This window comes from Musca autumnalis, unplaced genomic scaffold (assembly GCF_047663935.1).
Source record: "Musca autumnalis isolate F117 unplaced genomic scaffold, ASM4766393v1 scaffold_4, whole genome shotgun sequence".
Classification (NCBI taxonomy): domain Eukaryota; kingdom Metazoa; phylum Arthropoda; class Insecta; order Diptera; family Muscidae; genus Musca; species Musca autumnalis.
In genome coordinates this window covers 59,626,119-59,648,824 of record NW_027411977.1, presented here as the reverse complement: position 1 = coordinate 59,648,824, position 22,706 = coordinate 59,626,119, and the positions used below count along the sequence as shown (strand labels likewise).

At 33.6% G+C, this 22,706-nt stretch overlaps 1 protein-coding gene across 26 annotated transcripts in view; it reads right to left on the bottom strand.

Moving 5' to 3' along the window:
• Positions 1–15,459: 15,459 nt before the first annotated feature.
• Positions 15,460–22,706, bottom strand: part of Mbs (Myosin binding subunit) — a 304,687-nt gene continuing 297,440 nt past the window's right edge. For all 26 annotated transcript variants that reach the window (XM_073982195.1, XM_073982167.1, XM_073982168.1 and 23 more), the window contains one exon: positions 15,460–15,700. In XM_073982195.1, coding sequence (XP_073838296.1) covers positions 15,614–15,700 — 87 coding nt within the window. In that variant the 3' untranslated portion in view covers positions 15,460–15,613. The remainder of the gene's footprint in view (positions 15,701–22,706) is intronic.

Genomic DNA, 22,706 nt, shown 5'->3' with positions numbered 1-22,706 from the left:
GGAAAACAATGTTCCAAACTCGATTTTTGATCTGTTTTAATGTTTTATAGCAATTTCTAGACGGATTAGCTATATTCAGGCACATATCTGGAATACAGGTATTTCCATAGCTTTTGCCCACATTCAAATTACATCAGCCGAAAATGTTCGTTTAGTGTTGCTAATGGATGAAAATCTTCCTTAAAAAGTTTTCGAGATAAAATATTAATTATATATACATATTTTGTTGTAAAAAATATGAATCTAGCTTTATTAACTTCCTACTAATGACCTCTTTAAGCTGTCAGCCAGTTTTGAATGAAATTTGTTTAATTAATTTCTCGTTGGAATCGAGCTTGATGATCAATCAATAATGCAAGTGAAAAAGGAAAGCCGACGACGATTCGAACCCACACACCCACATGACATGTTTCGACTTTACGACTGCCCAACAACTGAAATATACGTGTACCGACAAACGTGGACGGTCACACTGTCAAGCAAGCGATATTTGAGCTTCAAAATGACAATGTGTACCCAGCTTTACCATGCTGCATTACTGCAAAAACGATAACCATAGGAAAACCATCATCTTCTGAGAGCTGTTCTTTAACGGTATTTAAGTGATATTGGGTTAGATTTATTGCTGAGTGTTGTATATCTTATGTTGTCAGTCTCATTCACAAAAATATCAGCGAAAATCGCATTAAACGGTAGCCACACCGAGTTTTGGACAATGTTGACGATTTTTTGACGATTTTCCAAATTTTGTTGACGATTTGACGATTTTTTTGACGATTTCCGCTCAAAAATTGTCGGCAACGCTGCCTATGACACCGTGTGTAGTGGTTGGAGCGCAAGATAACTCTCGAAGCGATCTGCCGATTCGGTCCAAAATAAGGCGTTCGTAATATTTTGTCCAAACTTAGTTTAAGTTCGAAGATGGGTTATATCGGTCTACTCCGTTCGGTACTTCCCCCACAAAAGTTCGGAAAATTTGTGCGTACGATAACTCTTGTAAGCAGTACCCGATTTGGTCAATACCTTGCACATCTTGAAACCTTTACAAGACTTAGATTAGGTTTCAATAAGGACTCAATCGGTCCACTCCATCGGGTACCTCCCACACAAAATTTTAGAAAAGTCCTAAACTGAACTTTTCTAAAATTTTCTCTCGAATCGCTTTGATTTTGTTGTAACAACTTGTAATCACTGCCCTTAGTAGAACGGTACAAGTTTCATTTGGAGCAAGCCCATACTCCCTGAGAAAATAGCCTGAATGGTGCAAAAACCCTATATCACCGTGTGTAGTGGTTGCAGGCAACATAACTCTCGAACGGATCTGCCGATTCGGTCCAAAATTTGGCCTTTGTAATATTTTGTCCCAACTTAATTTAAGTTCGAAGATAAGCCATATCGGCCCACTCTTTCAGGAACCTCCCGATAAACATTCAAAAATGTTCGGAAACATTGTGCGCACGATAACTCTTGAAGGGAGTGACCGATTTGGTCCCTACTTTACACATCCTAATATATCTACCAGACATAGATAAGGTTCGAATGTGGGCCATATTTGTCCACTCCTTCGGTTACCTCCCACACAAAATTTTGGACAAGTTCAGTTTAAGACCTCTCGAATCACTTTGATTTTTTTAAGCAACTTGCATTCGCTGCCTTGATTACGACGGTAAAAGTTTTTTAGGGCAAATCCATACTTCTTGAAAAACAGCCAGAAAGGTGTAAAAAACCCCTAGGGCACCATATGTACTTGCCGGAGAGCAACTGATCAACCGATTTGGTCCAAATTTTGGCCTCCTTCATATTTTGTCCGATCCACAAATTCCGGTACTTCCCCCCAATATTTAAAAAATGTAAATAAATGCTATGCACGATATTTCTTGAACGGGTTGAGGGTATATCTTTGTCGGCAAAGCCGACTAATACTTTTTTACTTGGTTTTTTTTTTCTTCACATACACAATGTTCTTTTTTTTCAAAATTCCTTTTTGACAATTTTGAAATTAAACCATATTTATCGGATCTACTGAGTTCATTTTAAAAATCAAAACGATGACATTTTCGTCGACAATTCGTTCACAAATATTCCGAAATTGTCATGTACGACAACTTGCATGACCATGTCTTGCATTGTGTCTTGGCAACAAACCGAAAAATGCTCAAAAGTGTGCTTTGAAAAAATTGTACACATATTTATTCAAATATACAATTTTTGATTTGTAAAGGCCCCCACTCATATATCAGTCTGTGCCGTCAGTCCGATGAACCCTTTCTGTATGTGTGACTGACAAGTGTGTAGCACGAACCATCAGTCAAGTCTAAAAATCTTGAATTTCTCCTCCAAAAATGAATGAATTCTACGTTTTTTGTGTTCCAACACCAACATTATTTTCTGTTTTTCAAAATTATTTATTGACAATTTGAAAGTAAACACAATTCACCCAGACTGATGGGGGTTCATTTTGAAATCAAAACTATTTTGATTTTCATCAGTCTTGGAAAACTCACACATACATTCTCAAAATTTCAAAAATTTACACATACTACCAAAATGCTGGCAGTCAGACTGACTAATGAGTGGGGGCCTTAATAATCGTAAAATTATAAAGTCACAAAAATTTGAAACGTCGCACAGAGGGGAAACGTAGGCCTAAAGTTGCTCAAAACTCAAAATATAAAAATGGTTTTTTATGAAAAAAATGTTGATAAACGGCAACAATATTATTTTCTACATTTGCAGAACATACTTAACTACCCAGTAGAAAGTGTCTTTAAGACAACATTGATGAATCGTGCACGACATTTCCAATTCGTTCACGACTCTTTGCAGACAGCCCTACGGGATCGTTGACGACATTTTCACACAAGTGTCCCAGTATTCATGCACGACAACTTGGGCGACAGGGTAAGCGAAGTTGTCGTCGACGACGATCTAGATGACTAAAATCCCCGTATTTCGTCAACGACTGTTTCACCGACGCTGTCTTGCTACTGGTCATCAATGACCCAACTAAAGACAATTTTGTTTATGTTGTCGTGAATCAAATTTTTATTTTATTAATTATAAAATATATAATTTTTACAAAATAAGTAAGTTAAATAATTAAAAATACTTCGCTCCCGTATGTTCTGCAATCCACATTTTTCTTCCAGTTTTACCACGCCTTACATTCCTTACCCCAGCCGACCGAAAGGCGACCTCCCACTATTTTTGGATTCTGCAAAAAAATGATTTTAAATGAATATTGTGAATATCCCCTAGATATTCTTAAATCTTACCATATACCACAGGCGTTGTATTTTACAGTCGCTGGAATTTTCAATGTTCTTCAACCTAAATGCACCTATTCAAAAAATAACTACAATTAATTTTAAAATATTTAATTCTATTTTAGAATAAATACTTACCATTTTCTACATAATTCAGGTTGTCATCAACGATTCGATTTTCTATTGGGATAATTTATTTTGTAAAAATTATATATTTTATAATTAAATAAAAATTGTACACACGTCAAAATAAACGAAGTTGTCTTTAGTTGGGTCATCGACGACTAGTAGCAAGACTTGGTCGGCGAAACAGTCGTCGACGAAATACGGGGATTTTAGTCATCTAGATCGTCGTCGACGACAACTTCGCTTACTCTGTCGCCCAAGTTGTCGTGCATGAATACTGGGACTCTTGTGTGAAAATGTCGTCAACAATCCCATAGGGCTGTCTGCAAAGAGTCGTGAACGAATTGGAAATGTCGTGCACGATTCATCAATGTTGTGTTAAAGACACTTTCTATTGGGCCCTCAATCCATAAAATTCACACACACATTCTCATATTTTGAAAAATTTACACATACTACTACAAATATTGACATCAAAATTTCATCGTGTATGGGCCGCTTAAAGCAAACAAAAAAACAAGTAAAAAAGTATCAGTCGGCTTTGCCGACAGAGATATACCCTCAACCTATGTGAATTGAAACATTCATCTACGGACCGATCGAATGTATTTTGAGTCTTTTCAGAATTGTTGGCCCTTTTTTCTACATTTCACCTTGCCGACAAAAATGTGAATTAGGATTGAAGTTCGAAGGAGGTACTTGAAGGAATGAACCGGCATACTCTATTACGGAAGTGGATCTTATTTTGGGAGTCATATCTTTCCGATTTCAGTGGGTCTTCGTATAACTTTTGTACCAGTATGCCAGGAAGCATGGACATATTCGAAACTGATCTATATATGGTAGATATATTAGGTTGTGTAAAGTATGACCCAAATCGGACCAAAGAGTTATCGAACTTAAACTAAGTTTGGATAAAATATTATGGAGGCCAGCAGATTCGTTCGACAGTTATCTTGCGCTACAAGCACTTTTTACGGTGCCATACGGGTTTTTTTGCAACTTTCAGGCTTTTTTCTCAGGAAGTATGGACTTGCCCCTTATGAAACTTGTACCACTATGAAAAAACTACCAAGGCATAAGGGGATCTGTCCTAAATTACGCAGCCGCGGTTTGGACGTCATTTATAAGTGATACGTAGCGGAGAATGTTTGCAATTCATTCAAAATAATGCTATTCAGACCGCAACCAGATGTCACCAGGGGCCTAATTCTCGAATCCGTTATCGAGCGAGTTTTTGTTCGAAGACAAATTACGAACGATCGAAATTTTTTGATTCCCTTGTACGATCGAAATTATTTAAAAAAGTTATCGATACATACGGTTATCGAACGGTGAATCATATGGTAAACACAAAATATTATACACAAACAAGTTGTTGTGCGGCAAGTTTCTCGTAAAATGAAATGAAAACATGAAAATTTTATAAAATAATAGAAAATTGTGAAAAATTAAAAGTAATTGTGACCTAAAATAAATTCCACTAATTAAAAATATAAAGATCGCATTCTGGCATTGGAAAATATATTTTTAATTTTTAAGAAACATCCGGTTTTTGTCTATTTTTTTACTGATTTTATTGGAAAAAGTATTTGGTATGTGTTTTTGATTAGTTTTATTGCAAAATGTTTCATTAAAGTTCGTTTTGTGCCACAAAAATAATCATTTCGACAGCTGATGTGTTGCGGGCAAAAACTCGCATGATTCCACTCGAAAGTGTATTCGACAACGGATGCCGTAATCCAAATACTGAAAATATCGATCGAAATAACTCGATCACGTATGCGGGAATTAGGCCCCAGGAGGCAAGTCTACTGCCACAATTCAGCAATCTTATTGGTTGCTCACTGGGCAGTTCCTTCTGGCATGCCATTAACCAAGGCAACCCAACCGCAATATTAGAGGTTTTTTAGTGTTTACATGTTTGGTAGCAAACGTAACGAATACCAGTGTTAAGAGATTTTTCTTCTATTCTAACCGCACAATAGAGAATCCAATATACATATACCTGCAGCCAGCATAGATAATTGTAATATATTTCTTATATATTTATTCTTGCTATTTTTAAGGCTAAATAAAATTAATGTCTTAAATTATATATATTCTTAAGCTAATGGCCCTTTTGCATTATAAAAAGAAATTGGTTAGCTAAGTAAGGCCAGGGTATGCGTGTTCTGAAATGTTTTCCAAGTACTTTTAATTAGCCACTTCCATGACTTGAGGTGTTGTATAACATTCACCAGAGTAGTGGGATGAATCAGTATCATCTTTACGATTCTCTTCAAGTAGCGGTTGCTCCTCAGTCTGTTTTCGCTTTTCAGTTAAGTGTTTTTGTTGATTTTTCAGTCGCAACATTTGCAAGTATTGGCAATGTCTTTGGCGGGCAATTTCACGATGTAAACTCTTTTTGAAAATTGTTTCACGACTAAGAATTTGCAGATCATCGGCCGAACATTTGTTGATATTCTTTATGGTTTTGGAGATAAGTTCTTGAGTGAGGAGTAATTTACTGCGTTTAATACTCACCGAGGAGGAACCGCGCAGTCTCCGTAATGCTTCTCGGTGTAAATAAAGGGCATAAGAAAATGCTTCACCCTGTTCGGAGGGCAAAGCGTAAAGGAACGACGGCGTAGTTGTGGTGGCCTTTGATGATATGCACATATTTAAAAAAATGTTTTTATGTTTGCTTACCAATGTGTGGACTGTGAGTGATGGACCTAAAAGCATGACACGTTCTTATATGTAACAACAGGTAGGTAGACAGGATATTCACAATTACCTTTTTACCTTCATTAAACAAGCACAATATAAATGCATATGCACATAGATTTTTATGAATGGGTGATAAACTGTTAATCCTGTAATGTCCTTGCCCTTATTGCCGCCACTACCTCTTTCGTTGGTGAATGTGCCAATTTTTTTGTTAATCCTCTAAAAAAACACGTGTTATAAAAAATAATTTTGTTTTTTCCACGCCATAATCCAAATATTGCATCAATGGGGATTAGTGTTTCGTAGAAAGCAGAAAATATCTATGTCAGCAGATATGTCAAGGTGTTCGGCTATGTAAATTCTAAGAACAAAGGTATTTGCAAACTCTTTTGGCCACGTGTATGAATATGCAAATAGAATAGATACAATTTATACTTACTTTTCATCTGTTCGAAAAATAAAAACTAAGTGATTTTTTCGCTTTATTTCGTTTCTTTCTTTTTTTTATTTCAATAATAATAAAATATCGTTTGTTTTCTAATTTAACAAAAAGCACATTTATAACTCACATTGAATATTTTGTTTTTGTTTTTTTATAAGTAGTTCTTATTGTTGTATTTTTACAAATAAATTAAAATTAAGAATAATTATATTTATAATATAATAACGATAAAAATATAGTTTATATAATTAATAGTCGTCGCAAATAAAATATGTGAATAATGAATAGAAAATAATAATGGAAATTCTTGTCGTTTTTTTTATAAAATAAAAAAAAGGAAAACACAATAGTCAAAACTTAATGATATTAGGCTCGTGGATGTAGATACATATATAATTGTTTAATAATCAATATAAGATATTACAGAGAAATATAAATAAAATTAATTTTAATAATAAAAAAAAATAAGGAAAAGATAAGTTCTGAATGTTCGTTCGTTTGCTAATATAAGGGGTTATGGTCACTTGCACATTTTTAAAAACCGAAATTTATTTATTTTTATGGCTCTTTTAAATTTTGACGGATTTAAACGGATTTGTTTTCGTTAAAATCGAAATTTTGACTTTGACAGTTCACCGTTTTTAAATGGATTTTAAAGTGGTAAAAACAGTGTATCGTTGGCGGGAATTTTGCAGAAAACTAGGCAAGATTTTTTAACAGAAAAAAATTCGAAGGTAGCTTTTAGACAAAAAAAAAAAAAAATATTCTATAAAAGTTTGGTAGATTTCTTGTAAACAAGTAAAAAAGTATCAGTCGGCTTTGTCGACAGAGATATTACCCTCAGCCTGTGTGAATTGTCACACTTTTTCCCAAAAAAAAAGCTTGTACTTGACGATACAAATATGGGTTTGGATTAAAGCTCAACACTTTTGCGGCATAGGTACCTAAAGGAATCCCGCAAAATTTGAAGTAAGGGGTTAAATGCGATGACGTGATTTCATGGCATCTTTTGCATTGGTTCAAACGAAGTCGTGAAAGATACGATCTTTTCATCAGCATTTGAACCCATTCCATCGATCCAATAGAGATGAATTTTGTGTTTTTATTTATACACATTTTTCTAAATATATAAGATTAATTATTTACAATAGGCTTGATGTTGTCGTAAAATCGAAATCACAACCAACGTTGTTAAAACTCTCGTCGTAATGATAATGTCATTGCAAAGGGTTGGTGAAAATAACATGCCAAAGCATTGGTGTAAATGAAATGCTTTGGATCCAAAAATGAATAGCATCTTTTGGGGCATACGCTCATATAAAATTCATCGATGAAGATGCTAAAAAGATGACATGCCATGATTTGAATGGCATCTTTGGCATTGAACATTTTGCTGGGAATGGACCGACAAAGAATATTTTGAAAGTGGATCTTATTTTGGCAGACATTCCTCTCTATAGTTATAATTTAAGAGCTTTTGATGGTACATATCAGGAAACATGGACTTAGTCACGAAAAACATAATATCACTGTAAACAGGACCACTAGGAGTACTTTCCATAAAAAATTTCCAAAGGATCCTCGAACAGACCCTTAACCACACTTAAACAAAAATGTTGAATAAATGTGAGGGTGGCACCCCATTAAGTGGACCGATAGGGCCCACTTTTAGACATAAACCAAGGGGTCGATTATGCATTGCCACTAAACTTCAGTTGAGTTGTCAATTGTCAGCACAACTGAGATGAAATGTTGTATTATTGATGTCAACCCAACTGGGTTGTCGATAAACGTGTTATCGATCAGTGTCTTTTCAAACTTATGAACTCTATATTAATCCAAAAGGCACAATTCGCCAAAAAAAAAACTATTTTAAAATGATAAGTTCAGTGGAATTATTTTTTGATGAAGAAGAAAATGTACAGGACATGGCATCTATTAGAAGAAATTTGAGGGAAAGTAGAATCCATTGGAATTGCCATCTGCACTGTAAGTTGAAGCTCCTGTTATGCCGTAGTTTAAGGATGACTTCAAAGTAAGTGAGAGTATTGCTGTTGATCTGTAACTTACTTTGAAGTCATCCTTTAACGTTTCCACAATGTAAAAGTGTGCGCTGCGTTGAAATTTTTTGCGGATTGAAGTTTCCAAAAGTCCTATGACAATGATTACAACAATTGCATGGCTCAATCTATCGGGTATGTTCTGAGACACACTTCACCTCTCAAGCATTTTGTTCACCCCATTAACGCTTATTTTTCGATTATTTTATGGACGGACTAGGTACTGTACTCTTCTTTTTAAATACCCTAATGAATATAAGCCCCAAGAAATTTCCAAAAAATAGGAGTAAATGCGGTGAACAAAATGCTTGAGGTGGGAGTTAAAGTGTGTCTCAGAACATACCCGTATATTGTCGAACGTATTGAAGGAAGTTGTCCACTTGATAGAGGACAAACTGTACCAAAATTGGATCCTTTCAAAATTGTCGGAGGAGGAAAAAAAGACAAAACAAAAATCATTTTTATTTAAAAACGAAATTCCCTGGTGTTGTCGGCTGTATAGATGAGGCCCATGTGCACATTGGATTTGCACTCGATTTATAATATTTCAAACTGTTGTTATATTGTTATTTTCACCATATTTTTGATACACAAAATTTAATATTCAGGCAAATAACCAGCAATTGTTAAAAAATGTTTTTTTCCTTGCAATTGTACTTCTTTTTTCTTCGAAAATATTCACTGCAACTGAAAATAACTGGTTGCTGAAAAATAGCCGGTTCGTCAACTGAGATTCGCAACTTCAGTTGAAGGTTGCCATACATAAAGTAATTTTGAAAACTGACAACTCCACTCAACGATAATTGCTATCGATAATCGACCCCTAAGTTCGGACAAAATATTTCGAGATCCAAAGTTTGGAACAAATCGGTTATTAACTTTTATGAAATATGGCGCGTCGTACCATGTTGGCGAATATTTTCGAACTTTTGTAGGGGAGGTACCAGAAGGAGTAAACCTATGAGCATCATTTCATCTAATATTCGAAGAAATATTACGGTATGCAAAGTGTGGACCAACGTAGTATTCGGTTCGAGAGTTGTTGTGCGCACCAGCCACTACATATGCTGGCCATAGGGGTTTTTTACAGCTTTCGGGTCATTTGCTCAAGAAGTATTTATTTGCCACTCAAAAAAATTGTACCATCGTATTATTGGCCTTGCAGTCAAGAAAAATCAAAAAGATTCGAGAGCAGGTCCTAAACTGCACTTTTCCGAAATTTTGTGCGAGAGGTACCCGAAGGAGTTGACATATATAGTCCATATTGTAAGCTGATCTATGTCTCGTAGAATTATTACAGTGCCCAAAGTATGGACCAAATCGGTTACTACCTTTCAAAGTGATCGTGCACACCATTTTAGCGAAAAGTTTTGAACTTTTGTGCGGGAAGGACCAAAGAAGTGGACCCACTTTTAAACATAAACTAAGTTCGGACAAAATATTTCGAGATCCAAAGTTTGGACCAAATCGGTTGCTCCGTTTATGAAATATGGCGCGTCGTACCATTTTGGCGAATATTTTCGAAATTTTGTAGGGGAGGTACCGGAATGAGTTGACCTATGAGCATCATTTCATCTAATATTCGAAGAAATATTACGGTATGCAAAGTGTGGACCAACGTAGTATTCCGTTCGAGAGTTGTTGTGGGCACCAGCCACTACATATGCTGGCCATAGGGGTTTTTACAGCTTTCGGGTCATTTTCTCAAGAAGTGTTTATATGCCACTCAAAAAACTTGTGCCATCATATTAGGGGCCTTGACTGCAACCTGTTACAAGAAAAATCAAAAAGATTCGAGAGCAGGTCCTAAACTGTACTTTTCCGAAATTTTGTGTGAGAGGTACCCGAAGGAGTTGACATATATAGTCCATATTCTAATCGAATCTATGTCGCGTAGAAATTTTACGATGTGCGAAGTATGAACAAAAACTGTTACTGCCTTCGAGAGTTATGGTGCGCTCCATTTTAGCGAATAGATTTGAACATTTGTGGGAGAGGTACCCCAATGGAGTGGACCGATATGGCCCATCTTAGAACTTGATTTAAGTTTGTACAAAATATCATGAAATATTGTACCGAATCGGTTTATCCGTTCGAGAGTTATTGTGCGCTCCATCCGCTACACATGGTGCCATAGCGGGTTTTTACAGTTTTCGGGTCATTTCCTAAGGAAGTATAGATTTGCCCCTAAAAAAAAACTGGTACGTCGTAATGGGGGTATCAAATACAAGTTGCTACAAGAAAAATCAAAACGATTCGAGAGGTGGTCTTATACTGCACTTTTCCGGAATTTTGTGTGGTAGGTACCCGAAGGATTGGACCGGCATAGTCCATATTCGAACTTTATCTTTGTCTGGTAGAAATATTACGATGTCCAAAGTATGGCAAAATCGGTTAGTCCCTTATCTTAAAGTTATCGTGCGCATAATTTTTGAAAAAAAAGTTTGAACCTCTGTGGGGGAGGTACCCAAAGAAGAGAAGCGATATGGCCCATCTTAGAACTTGATTGAAGTTTGCACAAAATATTACGAGTGGCAAATGTTGGACAGAATAGGTTTATCCGTTCGAGAGTTATTGTGCGCTCACTCCATCCGCTACACACGGTGCCATAGCGGGTTTTTACAGATTTCGGGCCACTTCTTCAGGAAGTATGGTCTTGCCCCTGAAAAAAATGGCACCGTGGTAAAGGGGGTATCAAATACAAGTTGCTACAACAAAAATCAAAACGTTTCGAGAGGAGGTCTTAAACTGTACTTTTTCGAAATTTTGTGTGGTAGGTACGCATATTCAAACTTAATCTTTGTCTGGTAGAAATATTACAATGTCCAAAGTATGGACAAAATAGGTTAGTCCATTTAAAAGTTATTGTGTGCATAATTTTTGGAAAAAAGTTTGAACTTTTGTGGGGGAGGCACCCGAGAAAGTGGACCGATATGTCCCATCTTAGAACTTGATTTAAGTTTGCACAAAATATTACAACTGCCAAATTTTGGACCGAATCGGTTTATCCGTTCGAGAATTTATCGTGCCCTTCATCCGCTACTCATGGTACCATAGCGGCTTTATACAGCTTTCGGCCCATTTCCTAAGGAAGCATGGTCTTGCCCCTGAAAAAACTTGTTGTTACAATAAAAATCAAAACGTTTCGAAAGGAGGTATTAAACTGCACTCTTCCGAAATTTTGTGTGATAGTCCATATTCAAACTTGATCTTTGTCTGGTAGAAATATTCGATGTCCAAAGTATCGGTTAGTCCCTTCAAAAGTTATCGTGCGCATAATCTTTGAAAAGAAAAGTTTGAACTTCTGTGGGGGAGGTACCCGAGAAAGTGGACCGATATGTCCCATCTTAGAACTTGATTCAAGTTTGCACAAAATATTACCACTGCCAAATTTTGGACCGAATCGGTTTATCCGTTCGAGAGTTATCGTACCCTTCATCCGCCACACATGGTGCCATAGCGGGTTTATACAGCTTTCGGCCCACTTCCTCAAGAAGTATGGCCTTGCCCCTTAGAAAACCGGCACCGTCGTAATGGGGGTATCAAATACAAGTTGCTACAACTAAAATCAAAACGATTCGAGAGGAGGTCTTAAACTACACTTTTTCGAAATTTTGTTTGGGAGGTACCCGAAGGAGTGGACCGATATAGTCCATATGCGAACTTGATCTTTGTTTGGTAGAAATATTACGAAAAAAGTTTGAACTGTTGTGGGGGAAAAAGGACAAAAGTTTGAACTTTTGTGGGGGAGGTACCCGCGGAAGTGGACCGATATGGTCCATCTTCGAACTTAAGTTTGGACAAAATATTACGAATGCCAACTTTTTTACCAAATCGGTTAATCCGTGCGCTCCAGCCAGCCAGACGGACATGGCTCAATCAACTCCAAATTGTATGAAACGGATTTAGTCCAAACATACTTGGGGGTCTAAGAACCATTATCTCGATGAGGCACATTTTGCCCGTATGAAAGTGTATAACCCTCGTTAGCATAAATGCTGAGGATGTGAAAATGGCTTTTTTTTAGGCTAAGTGACCATAACCCCTTAAAACAGAGTCTATTCAGTATTTTCTGTAGTTGTTACAACAAAACAAAATAAATTTTTACAACTTCTAAATCGCTAAAAGTTACAGAATTCCTATGCAGAAATTGTTACTTTCATCCTTACCGCACCGAAAATCTGTGGAAAATGATGTTCTATTGGAAAAACTCCTGTGTCCTTAGGGAATACATGAAAACTCAAAAAGGCTTCATTAGTTTGTATTCCACATTAAATTAGTTATATTAGCTTTGTTCCTTTACGTTAAAATTTCTTAAAGTTTTACCAGTTTTACAATTTTTAACTCGGAAAGCGTTCAGTAACCCCAAAAAGTAGTAAAACTTGAAACAAAATTTAAGAGAGAGCATGCCACAATGGCTTTCTCTGTTTTTTCTACTTTCTGCTCGACAAATTTCGTGGTGTAAAAAGTGGAAAATGTGTCAAACTGTTGGTTTGACAATTAAGGCAAAAGAAGAAAAGAAAAAAACGCGCACTGTCAAAGCAAAATATCAAAGAAATAAAATAAATATAAATAATAAAAAAATAAATCAGTGAAATAAAAAATAGCACATTGTGAAATTTATTTTGTTGTTATTGTTTTAGGCAGTCATGTTTGTTTTTTATTTTTTTGACATTGCTGCCAGATCTAATATTTTTCCATTCGTTTACACGGTGCTCTTGAATCAAATTTAAATGGAAGGTGCTTACACCTGGGAAGTTTTTGCGGATTCTGAAACTACAATCAATCAAAATCAAAAAACAAAAAAAAAAAAAAAAAAAATCGCCTGAGCACTTTTTTTGAGTAAATCGCGATTCAAGTTGACATATTTAGGGGTTGTTTAGGTTTTCACGATTTTGCTTAGAAACCGCAAGTCCTATCAACCTGAGACGGAACAAAATGTTGTAGCTATGAAAATTCTCTACAAGGTTGACCTTTCCGAGATTTTCGTAGGTTTTACCATTTTTGAGATATTGAAGTTCAAATCGGGACAATGCACTGACTGTATTGCCCTCTTATAAAACAATGTCATGAACGGTGCGCCTTAACTGACTTTTAATGAAAACCGCTTACACAGGGGAAGTTTTTGTGAATTGTGAAACAGCAATGTTCATAGATAATAAAAATCCAAAAACCAGAAAAAATCGCTGTAGGGATTTTTAAATAAATCGCGGTCAAAATGCAAATTTTTTGGTGTTTTTTAGGGTTTCACGATTTTGCTTGGAAACCGCAAGTCCAATCGAAATGGAGCTAAAGAAAATGTTTTAGCTGTGGAAATTCTCTACAGGATTGACGTTTATGATTTGTTCTGAGGCTGTACCATTTTTGAGATAAAGAAGCTCAGTTTACATTTTTAGGTTTTTTTGTCAGAGTTTCGCGATTTTGCTTGAATACGGCAAGTCTTATCGGCATGGGACCTGAGAAAATCTTATAGCTGTGAAAATTCTCTACATGACTGACTTATGTAATTTTTCCTAGGTTCTACCATTTTTTTTAGATATATAAGTATTAGTTGTGAATTGGCATTGTCCCAATTTCAACTTCTACATCTCAAAATTTGTAAAACCTACGAAAATATCATTAAGGTCAATCTTGTAGAGATTTTTGATAGCTACGACATTTTCTTTATTCCCATTTTGATAGGACTTGCGGTTTCCAAGCAAAATCGCAAAAATCTAAACAACCCATAAAAATGTCAACTTGAATCGCGATTTATTTAAAAGCGCTCCGGCGATTTTTTTTTTGCTTTTTGATTTTTCTCATCTATGAACCTTGTAGTTTCAGAATCCGCAAAAACTTCCCAGTTGTAAGCACCTTCCATTTAAATTTGATTCAAGAGCACCATGTTTACTTTTGTGCAAAACTTGTTACGTGAGAGCAATTTTGACAGTTCTCTCTTTTGCTATCTTTACTATTAAAAAAGTAAAGGAACAAAGCTATTGTCTCTCCTTCACTCAAGTATTTAGTTTTATTTTTTTAAACGAATTCCCAAGGACATCATGAATAAAATAACTGACAAAAATAACACTTCAAAGTGACATTTGTTTATAACTATTTTTGTTGTAATTTTTAGAATAATTTAAAAAAGTAATCGTTAACATGGTAATTATGACAAATAATCTTTGTCATCGTCCACAAACAAAAAAAGAAAAATACAAAGAAAATACACTACAACTCTATAAAAATATATTATATATCGATAATATAATGATAAATAAAATAATTAATAATTTCACAAGTTTCGTTTTACTTCTTCTGTTTTTCACCTTAAACGGTTCTTAATAATTAAAAAAAAAAACAAAAAGAAAATAATTTTTAAACTAAAACTAAATCAAGCTAGGAAAGCAGCAAGATTTCCCTTCTCAAGGTTATAATTATAAGTTATACATACTTGTTTGTTTAAATCCTTTTAAAATTTAAACAAAAACCTTATTTAAATAAAAATAATAAAAATTTTCAACATCAACTTATCTTTTGTATATATAAAAAATAATAATTTTTGTTTGTATTATTTTGTTGTTTTTTTTCTTTTGCTTTATTATTTATTTATTTTCTTTATTTATAATAATAATTATTATTAAATAGTATCATTTATTTTATTCATTCTGGTGTTGTGTTACATCATTTGTTGTTCAAAATTAGTTTTATTTTTTATGCATTGTATGATAAAAAATATTTGTTGTTTTTTTTTTGTTTTGTTTGTTTTTCACAAGTTTAACAAATTTGAACCAACAACGAAGAATTTTGAATGAATGGCTGAATTTGAATTTTGTTTGTTGTTTTGTGGGCTTGCTTCTGCTTCTTCTTCTTCTTGTTTTTGTTTAAATGTTATAAATTTATAAGTTTATTATAATAATTAGTTTATGTTTAATGTTATCTAATATGTTGTTTTGTTTGTGTGTGTGGTGTTTGTTTGTTTGTAGGGGTGTCTGTTTGTATGTATATGTTTAAGTTGGTTTAAGTGAATTTCATTTACTTAATTTACTAATTACTCTAATAAGCGCTCCATTCTCCTCCTTAAGGCGTAAGTTTTCGGTTTTATATGCATCCAATTGCTGTAAAAAAAGAGATAAAAATGGAAAGAAAAACATATTTACATTAATTATGTTTACATATTTACAAAGTTGATTATTATATAATGTATGTTAACGAAAGCTAAACCATTTCAAAAACATTAACATTCCATAACATTTTAATTTTCATAAATTTAAGCAGTTCATTTGCAGATTATTTAACATGAAAAAAAAAACAAATGGTGGCCATAAACATTAAAAACAGAATTAAATGTTCATTTCAGACTTGATGTATATCTCAAGCAAAAAAAAAAAAAAAAAACAACATTAATATTCGATTAAAAAGGAGCAGCAGTCAATAGAAGCTTGGAAATGGCATTTGCAAAGCGCAAAATTTGTACAAAAAATCAGTCTAAAATGCACTGAAATTTTGAGAATTCATTAGTTCCAGAAGAATTAATTATAAACGTAGTTTGTTAAGGATAAATGTTAGTCCTTCAATATGAAATTAATGGCCTGTTTCACTACATCGATTCAAATTCAAATTCGTTCGAACTACAACCAAACTTCAGTTTTTTGAAAAATATTTTATTCATTTTGTTTCCTACCAAACATAAATTGTCTACAACAACATGCGTTTGGTAGTAATTCGAACGAATTTGAATTCGAATCGTCTTAGAGAAACAGGCCATAAAACAAGTAAAAAAGTATCAGTCGGCTTGGCTGACAGAGATACACCCTCAGCCTCGGACCTAAAGAAAAGAAGTAACACACAATACTTTGACGCCTATATAATACAATGTACAACGTTCGGACCAAATCGGTTTCTCCATTCGTGGGTTTCTTTTGTACAACCCAGTTTAGTTGGTGCCGGCAGACTTTTTTGGAGTTTTGGGCCATTATCTCAAGAAGTAAGGACTTGCCCCTGAAAAAACACCGTCGTAATAGGAAAGCAAATACAAGTTGTTACAACAAAAACCAAAGGGATTCGAAGTCCAAACGTTGGACCGATTCGTCTGATCCGTTCGAGAGTTATCGTGCGCTCCAGCCACTACACATGGTGCCATAGGGGTTTTTTAAAACTTTCGGACTATTTTCTCAAGAAGTATGAATTTTCTCCTGAAAAACGTGTACTGTCGTACACAGAAAAATTTTTATCGATTTTCCGGCGATAAAAAATTGTCATATTAACGAAATTCGATAAAATTATTTGATCACAATGTAAAAATACAACTGATAAAATATGTCACATATTGACAAAAATATTTATCGATTTTTTTATATTGAACTAATAAAATATTTTACATATTGACAAAAATATGTATCAAAATATTCCAAATTATGTATCAGCATTCAGTGGTTGTTAGAATAGCTACCAATAAACATTAGGGTTATAACTTTTTTGCAAATATCAAAAATACCACCGCATAGCCGCGTAGAGCACGAAAAACTAGTTTTAATCTAATTTATAATCAATATCGAGCCATTCTCGACGAATTTGGCTTTTGGGTTGGTATTTAACAAAAAACAACAAAATAATTGTAAATATGAACATTTTTTCATCAAGAAAATATTTTGTTTTTATCAAGCACAATGTGTAATATTTTGATAAATATTTTTGTCAATATGTGAAATATTTTATCAGTTGTATTTTTAAGCTGGGTACACATTGTCAGTTTTGAATGTCGATATTTCGCAATTATCGATAACTGTCAAACCGTCCAGCAACCACAAAATAGTTTGTGGTTGCATGATGAATGACAAAAATGAACGGCCACACTAGCAAGCAACAACAAAGCTGTCATTCAAAACTGACAATGTGTACCCAGCTTTACTTTGTAATCAAATAATGTTATCGAATTTTGTCAATATGACAATTTTTTATCGCCGGAAAATCGATAATTTTTGATTGAATCTTTGAATTTTTTTTTATCAAATGGCTATTTTTTCTGCGTAATGGAGGCAGCGAATACAAGCTGTTTCAAAAAGAAGCAAAACGATTTGAGAGCAGGCCTTAAACTGCACTCTTCGCACATTTTGTGTGAAAAGTACTGAATGAAGTGGACTTATATTCCATATACGATACGAATGTATGTATGGTATGTACAAAATCGTTTACACCCTTCAAGAATTATCGTGCGCACAATTTTTCCGAACATTTTCAAACTTTTGTGGGAGAGGTACCTGAAGGAGTGCCCCGATATGGTCTATCTTCGAACTTGGACGAAATATTATGAATGCCAAATTTTGCCCTCGAACCACTACACATGGTGCCATAGGGGTTTTTTAAACCTTTCGGACTATTTGCTCAGGAAGTATGGACTTGCACCAGATAAAATTTGTACCGTCGCACGTTGGGACAAGATTGAAAAAAACGGGTCTTAATTGAAAAAATTGAAACACACATTTTTGATAATCTGTCTTCACAAGTTTAACGAGTACAAAATTCTGCCTCACTAGCCAAAATAGCAAAGTCGTATGTTGTTTACTTTTCGTGTACACCTTTTTCAGATGTAATTCGAAACATTTTAGTTGTAATTCGTAACATTTCATTTGTAATTCGAGAATTTTATTTGTAATTCGTAACATTCCATTTGTAATTCGAATTACTCCATTTGAGATTCGAATTGTTCCATTTGTAATTCGAATTATTTCATTTGAAATTCGAATTATTCCATTTGTAATTCGAATTGTTCCATTTGTAATTCGAATTATTTCATTTGTAATTCGAATTATTCCATTTGTAATTCGAATGATTTCATTTGTAATTTCAAATAAAATAATTCGAATTACAAATGGAATAATTCGAATTACAAATGGAATAATTCGAATTACAAATGGAATAATTCGAATTACAAATGGAATAATTCGAATTTCAAATAGAATAATTCGAATTACAAATGGAATAATTCGAATTTCAAATGGAATAATTCGAATTACAAATGGAATAATTCGAATTACAAATGGAATAATTCGAATTACAAGTGGAATAATTCCAATTACAAATGGAATAATTCGAATTACAAATGGAATTCTCGAATTACAAATGAAATGTTACGAATTACAAATAGAATTCTCGAATTACAATTAAAATAATTCGAATTACATTTGAAAAAGGTGTAGTACAGTGTTAAAGTTGAACATATTTTTAAAATTTAAGAAACAGGCGAAAAGTATTAAATTTTGCTGCTTTTAAATCGCCATAACGTAGTTTCTGCTACATAAACTTGGCATTTTCAAAATAGATATTTCAAGCAGAGGTAATTCTTAATATTTTAGGAAAAAATTGTACTGAAAAAGTCTTGTACAAATGTGTTTAAAAAATTCCTCAAAATGTGTCCAGATTTTGCATAATTTTGAAATGTATTGGAGTATAACAAAAAAGAGTGTCGAGAAGGTCGTGAGCATTTTTTTTTTGTATTTTTCTCTTGATTGTTTTCTTTGATATTGCGCAAACAAAACTTGCTCCCTGCTTGCTCATTTTGAGTTATGTCAAAAATGGTGGAAATAGCTGTGGGTCAAATGTTTGCATTTTGGGGTTTTTGTCTTCATTTTCCCTGTTACTGTTGTACAGTATGTCGTGTTTTGGTTTAATGTCTGTGGTCACCCTACATAACACAACTTGTGCAGGTCTACCATTATGTTATAGTTGCTATATATAATGATTTATGTATATAAAATGATGGCGATGCACAAGGGGTGAAATAGCAAAAAAAATGGAGATTAATTAAAATAAATTAAATTCTGTTTTTGGTATAACTGTCGTTACATGGTAATATGGTACAAAATTGTAAGTCTTTAACCAAAATGTCAAGATCATATATTGTTTACTTCTACAGTTACACTGTCATAAAGCTAAAGAATTTTTAATAATTTAAAGAGCACCATAAAAAATTAAATTAAATTTTGGTATATAAAGAGTTATATTTTTTTACGCATCAAAAGTGCCCCTTTTAGAATGGAATCATCAACTTCAGTTAGGAATCTAAGTCTTAGAAAAACATATTTATGGCAAAAGAAATTTAGAAGCATATTAAAAATTAATTTAAAATGTAGCCATTTGCCCTATTTTTGAAAAGTATTTAAAGTTAAAAAAGTAGCGAAATATTTTATATAGAGCTTATTCCAAAACGAGAATATATAGAGATGATGTTTGATAGAAATATTTTCAATCCCTTCAAAATGTACAATTCACAATTTGAACCAGTTTAGTTGCAATATATGCATATAATATTCGAAAACTCCCAAATTTGACTGCACCTCTATATGGGGCCTATACCAAAACATTGACCTATATTGACAAATTTTCACACTATGAATTCTTAGGCATTCTGAACTATAAATCCTAATTTACAGATAAATGTACTAAAAAATGTGGTCAAGACCCTCGAAATACATAAAATCGGGAGATACCGTTGTTGGGAGCTACACTAAAATATTGACCTAACTTAATAATTTTTTGCCAAATATTAGCTTAACCAATAATTTATCATATTAGAAGATTTTGGATTCATCAAATAAGAAATGAAGGCAAAACCGTAAAAACACTTCATAGTTTTTATGGTACCCATTTATGAGGGCTTCGAATATACCTCTCCAATCCCTCAATTTGCACCAAAACTGTGTTCCGTTATATTGATTGAAGTGTAAACATTCGAAAAATATTAACATTAGTTCACTCAAATACTTCCCTGAATTAATCTCCGTTTTTTGGAATCTTGCCCCAATGTGCGTCGTAATGGGGGCAGCGAATACAAAAATCAAAGCGAATCGAGAGCAGGTCCTAAACTGAACTTTTCCGAAATTTTGTGTGGGAGGTACCCGAAGGAGTGGTAGAGTCCATATTTGAATTTCATCAATGTCTGGTAGAATTTCCAGAAAAAAATAGTTTTTGTTATTGGTCACTAAAAGCCGACAAAATAAGTACAGTCGAACTTCTCTATAACTTAGCACTTGGGCACCGACGAATTAGTACGCTGCAGAGAAAATTTGTTATAGACAGATTATTTTGTGTGAATGTTTGCACTTATGCCTTAAAATCAACATCGTTATAGAGATTATTAGTTACAGGGAAGTTCGTTATAGAGAAGTTCGACTGTATTTAATCTTTGACTACCAATGCACTATAGGTAATTTGGACAGGTTTTTAGGCAACAAGTAGATTTTTGAACTTTTAATAACGCGAGTTATCTAATTTGATTCGAAGAGAGAACATGTCAAAGCATATGGATGTGCAATTTGTTTTCAAAAATATTCAAAACTCGCGGTAAAATTCAAAGTTAAAATCAAAATTTCGAAGACAAAATAGAAAATGTTAAAAAAGATTAAAACTCAGAACAGAATTGAAGCGCAATTTGTAAGAGTTTGATAAAAATCAAATACATAGATATGATATTCAGTAGAATGGTGGCGGTGTTTACTTTCTGTTTTAAAAAATAATTTTCTTCAAAATTTTTGTTACAGCAGAAAAAAATGGTCACATAGGATGCAACCTAAGAATTTTTTTTCACAAAATTATAGTTTTATATTATAGACTTTTACAAAATTGTCCAACTTTGTCTGAAATTCTGCCACCGAGAACATCTTCAGCAAAGGGTTCTGAATCAACTACATAATTACCAAGGTGCGATTTTTTGCTTTTTTGAGTTATTATCAATTTTTTGAAAGTGCCCTCCTTGTAAAAAAATATATATATTTTTTAATTTTTGTTTGGTGAAGGAAATATTAAACACAAAAAAGCATCCGATTTTACCTAAAAATACCTTTTCTTTAAAGAAATATTCACCATGTGTTGTAAAAATGTACAAACATGCTGTGGTCAACATTTTAGTTAATTATAACCGTAATACCTTCTAACTAGGGATCATGATTGCGTGATTTATTTGGTCCTTTAAAAAAAATATTTATAAAGATCTCTTCGCGAATCAATATTTTAAACATAACAATGTTTATAAAAATCTTTTAGCGGATCAGTATCTTAGTTCATTATAACCGTTTTTCTTTTGTTTTAACCGCATTTATTGGGTTGGAACGAATAAAATAAGTAAAATGAGAATAGGGGGTAGGAAAGAGAAAATTTGTTCGTTATAAACGTGTTCATCTGTAAAATTCTTATTAGAGCTTACTTTTAAATACCATATGTTAAAATATTTGAAACAGTGATTAAATTCGTCGCTATCCGCTTGTGCTTTAATGCGGACCTGTAAATCCTAACAAATTGTAAAAAATTCTACTCGCGGGGTAAGAATTTTTGTTCGTTATAATCGTGGTCGTTTTAAGAAGTTGAATGTGTGTACAAATTTTAAGAAAAATTCTTTGGAAACACAAAACTTTGTTCGCTATAAACGTAGTTTCTTATAACCGATGTTGGCTATATCCGAATTTCACTGTGTAATTGTTTGTTTTATCTTAGTTTTGCATATAAAACATTAAAAATGTATAAAAAGCCCATAAGTCCACCGCTATTAATTATACCCTCAGCCTTTAGGCTAGAAAGGGTATATACACTTTCATACGCACGGTGCTCTTGAAACAATTTTAAATGGAAGATGCTTACACCTCTGAAATTTTTGCGGATTCTGAAACTACAATGTTTATAGATGAGAACAAAAAACAAAAAAATCGCTGGAGCGCTTTTTAAATAAATCGCGATTTAAGTTGACATTTTTAGGGGTTGTTTAGGTTTTCGCGATTTTGCTTAGAAACCACATTTCCTATCAAACTGGGACTATAACAAATGTTGTAGATATGAAAATTCTCTACAAGATTGACCTTTATGATATTCTCGTCGGTTTTACCGTTTTTGAGATATAGAAGTTCAAATTTAGACAATTCAAATTCAATTCAATTCTGTATCGCCCCCTTATAAAACAATGTCATGACTGCAAATTCCCAACTTAAGCTTATATATCTAAAAAAATGTTACAACTAAGAATAAGTTACTTAAGCCAGTCTTGTAGAGAATTTTCACAGCTTTAAGATTTTCTCAGGTCACATGTCGACACGACTTACCGTATTCAAGCAAATTCGCGAAACCCTAACAAAAAAA